This window comes from Loa loa, assembly GCF_000183805.2.
Source record: "Loa loa unplaced genomic scaffold supercont3.1414, whole genome shotgun sequence".
Taxonomy (NCBI): Eukaryota; Metazoa; Nematoda; class Chromadorea; order Rhabditida; family Onchocercidae; genus Loa; species Loa loa.
Window position 1 is genome coordinate 1 of NW_018109594.1, and position 2073 is coordinate 2073.

Genomic DNA, 2073 nt, shown 5'->3' on the forward strand with positions numbered 1-2073 from the left:
TAACTGAACTCATTTACAGTAGAACTAATTAACCGATAATATATACTTTTTATTACCATAATAATGCATACACATAATTGGAATCATTTACAGTAGAACCAAATTAATCACAATATGTGACAATTCTTATTAATACAATTTAAAAAAAAAAAAAAGAAAAACGAAATATTAGGACGGAAAGAATTTTACCATTTCTTATTTCAATTTATCAATCGATCAAAAAAAAAAAAGAGAAAAGAAAAAATGATGAATTTTATGATAAGTAACAAAAATTATTCGTCAACTAAACTAGTTCTTAAAAATTTTCACAAATTTCTCAAAATGCTATTTGGCATTTATGCAAATTATCCAATCTTATCGAACATTACTTATAAATTAATAATTTTCAATTATTTTTAGCAAAAATGAAAAAAAGGAAATATCAAAATAAAAAGGAAAAATACATGAAATTTTGGAATATCAAAGGAAAATGAAACGAAATAATATTTTTAAAAGAAAAAAATTCATCAATATATTTCAAATTAAAAGAAAGAAATAATTTATTTATTTTTCCATAATAAATTATTAAATAAAAATTTATTAATTTAAATTAATTTTTAATTTAAATTAAAAAATTTTTAATTTAAATTGAAAAAATTTATTAATTTAAATTAATTTAAATATATTAATTAATGTCTATTACAGCTCTTTCTTTTTTCTTTAATCCTATTATTGTTGAAATTTATTAATTTAAATTAATTAAAATAAATAATTAAAATATATTAATTAATATCTATTATAGCGTCTTTTTTTAATCCTATTATTGTTGAATAAGTATATTATCATGATTATTAATTTAAATTAATTAAAATATATTAATTAATGTCTATTATAGTTTTCTTTCTTTTTTTTTTTTTTAATCCTATTATTGTTGAATAAAATATATTATCATGAATATATATATATTTTTCTATTTTAAAACTTTTTATTATAATTTATTACAGAGAGAATAGTTTGGGTTTTCAATATGTCTTAGAAGCACCAATATCAACATCTGTTCGTAAAGAAGATGATCGGATGACATACGTCAATAAAGGACAATTTTATACTGTCTCATTTGATTACATACCTGATCTTTGTAAACCATTAAAAAGTCCTACAGTTAAAGTAAGTTTTTGTTTTTTCCTTTCAATTAATTTTGCTTTAATTCAAGTAAATACGTTAATGGTTAATTAGCAAAATTGTTAATTAGCATAATTCATTTTTTTCTTTTTTGCATATTGTAAATATTTTAATATATATTTAACTTTTTATTATATGATTAAATTATTGAAATTTTTTATATTTTTAGCATATAAATTTTTCAAATTTTTATATATTAATAATTAATTTTTTGCATATTAATTAATGTATTTTTATGCATATGCATTAATTTCTAGATTGATTACTAATTACAGATTAATTAAGTAACAAAGTTTTTCACGTTTAATACACATTTGACATTCATTTATTTTCTAATCATATATAATTAAAGAATTAAATTTTATTATTTAACAAAATAAATTTTAAAGTTTTTTTTTGTTCATTTTGGCACTAATAATTGAAAATATTGCAGAATTTTTTCTTTAATTAAAAATTCTTTTTTATCAGTTCAATATTAAGTAATTAATTATGTGCATATATAATTATCGTCTATATTAGTATAATAAAGATAATAAATTGTATTCCTGTTCTTTTGCTCTTATAGTAGTAGTTGTTGTTGTTGTAGTAGTAGTAGTAGTAATAATAGTAGTAGTAATAGTAGTAGTAGTAGTAGTAGTTGTTGTTGTTGTTGTAGCTGTTGTTGTTATAGTAGTAGTAGTAGCAGTAGTAGTAGTAGTAGTAATTGTTGTTGTTGTTGTAGTAGTAGTAATAGTAGTAGTAGTAGCAGTAGTAGTAGTAGTAGTAGTAATAGGTAGTAGTAGCAGTAGTAGTAGTAGTAGTAGTAATAGGTAGTAGTAGTAGTAGTAGTAGTAGTAGTAGTAGTAGTAGTAGTAGTAGTAGTAGTAGTAGTAGTAGTAGTAGTAGTAGTAGTAGTAGTAGTAGTAGTAGTAG

The 2073-nt window shown here is 19.6% G+C and overlaps 1 protein-coding gene across 1 annotated transcript; it reads left to right on the forward strand.

The window, feature by feature from the left end:
- Positions 1-1747: 1747 nt before the first annotated feature.
- On the forward strand, positions 1748-1937 carry LOAG_19091 (hypothetical protein; the record flags this gene model as incomplete). The annotated part of the gene is made up of 1 exon (XM_020451746.1): positions 1748-1937. A coding segment is annotated over one exon (190 nt), but the record flags the coding sequence as incomplete, so codon positions are not given.
- Between the last annotated feature and the right edge of the window lie 136 nt (positions 1938-2073).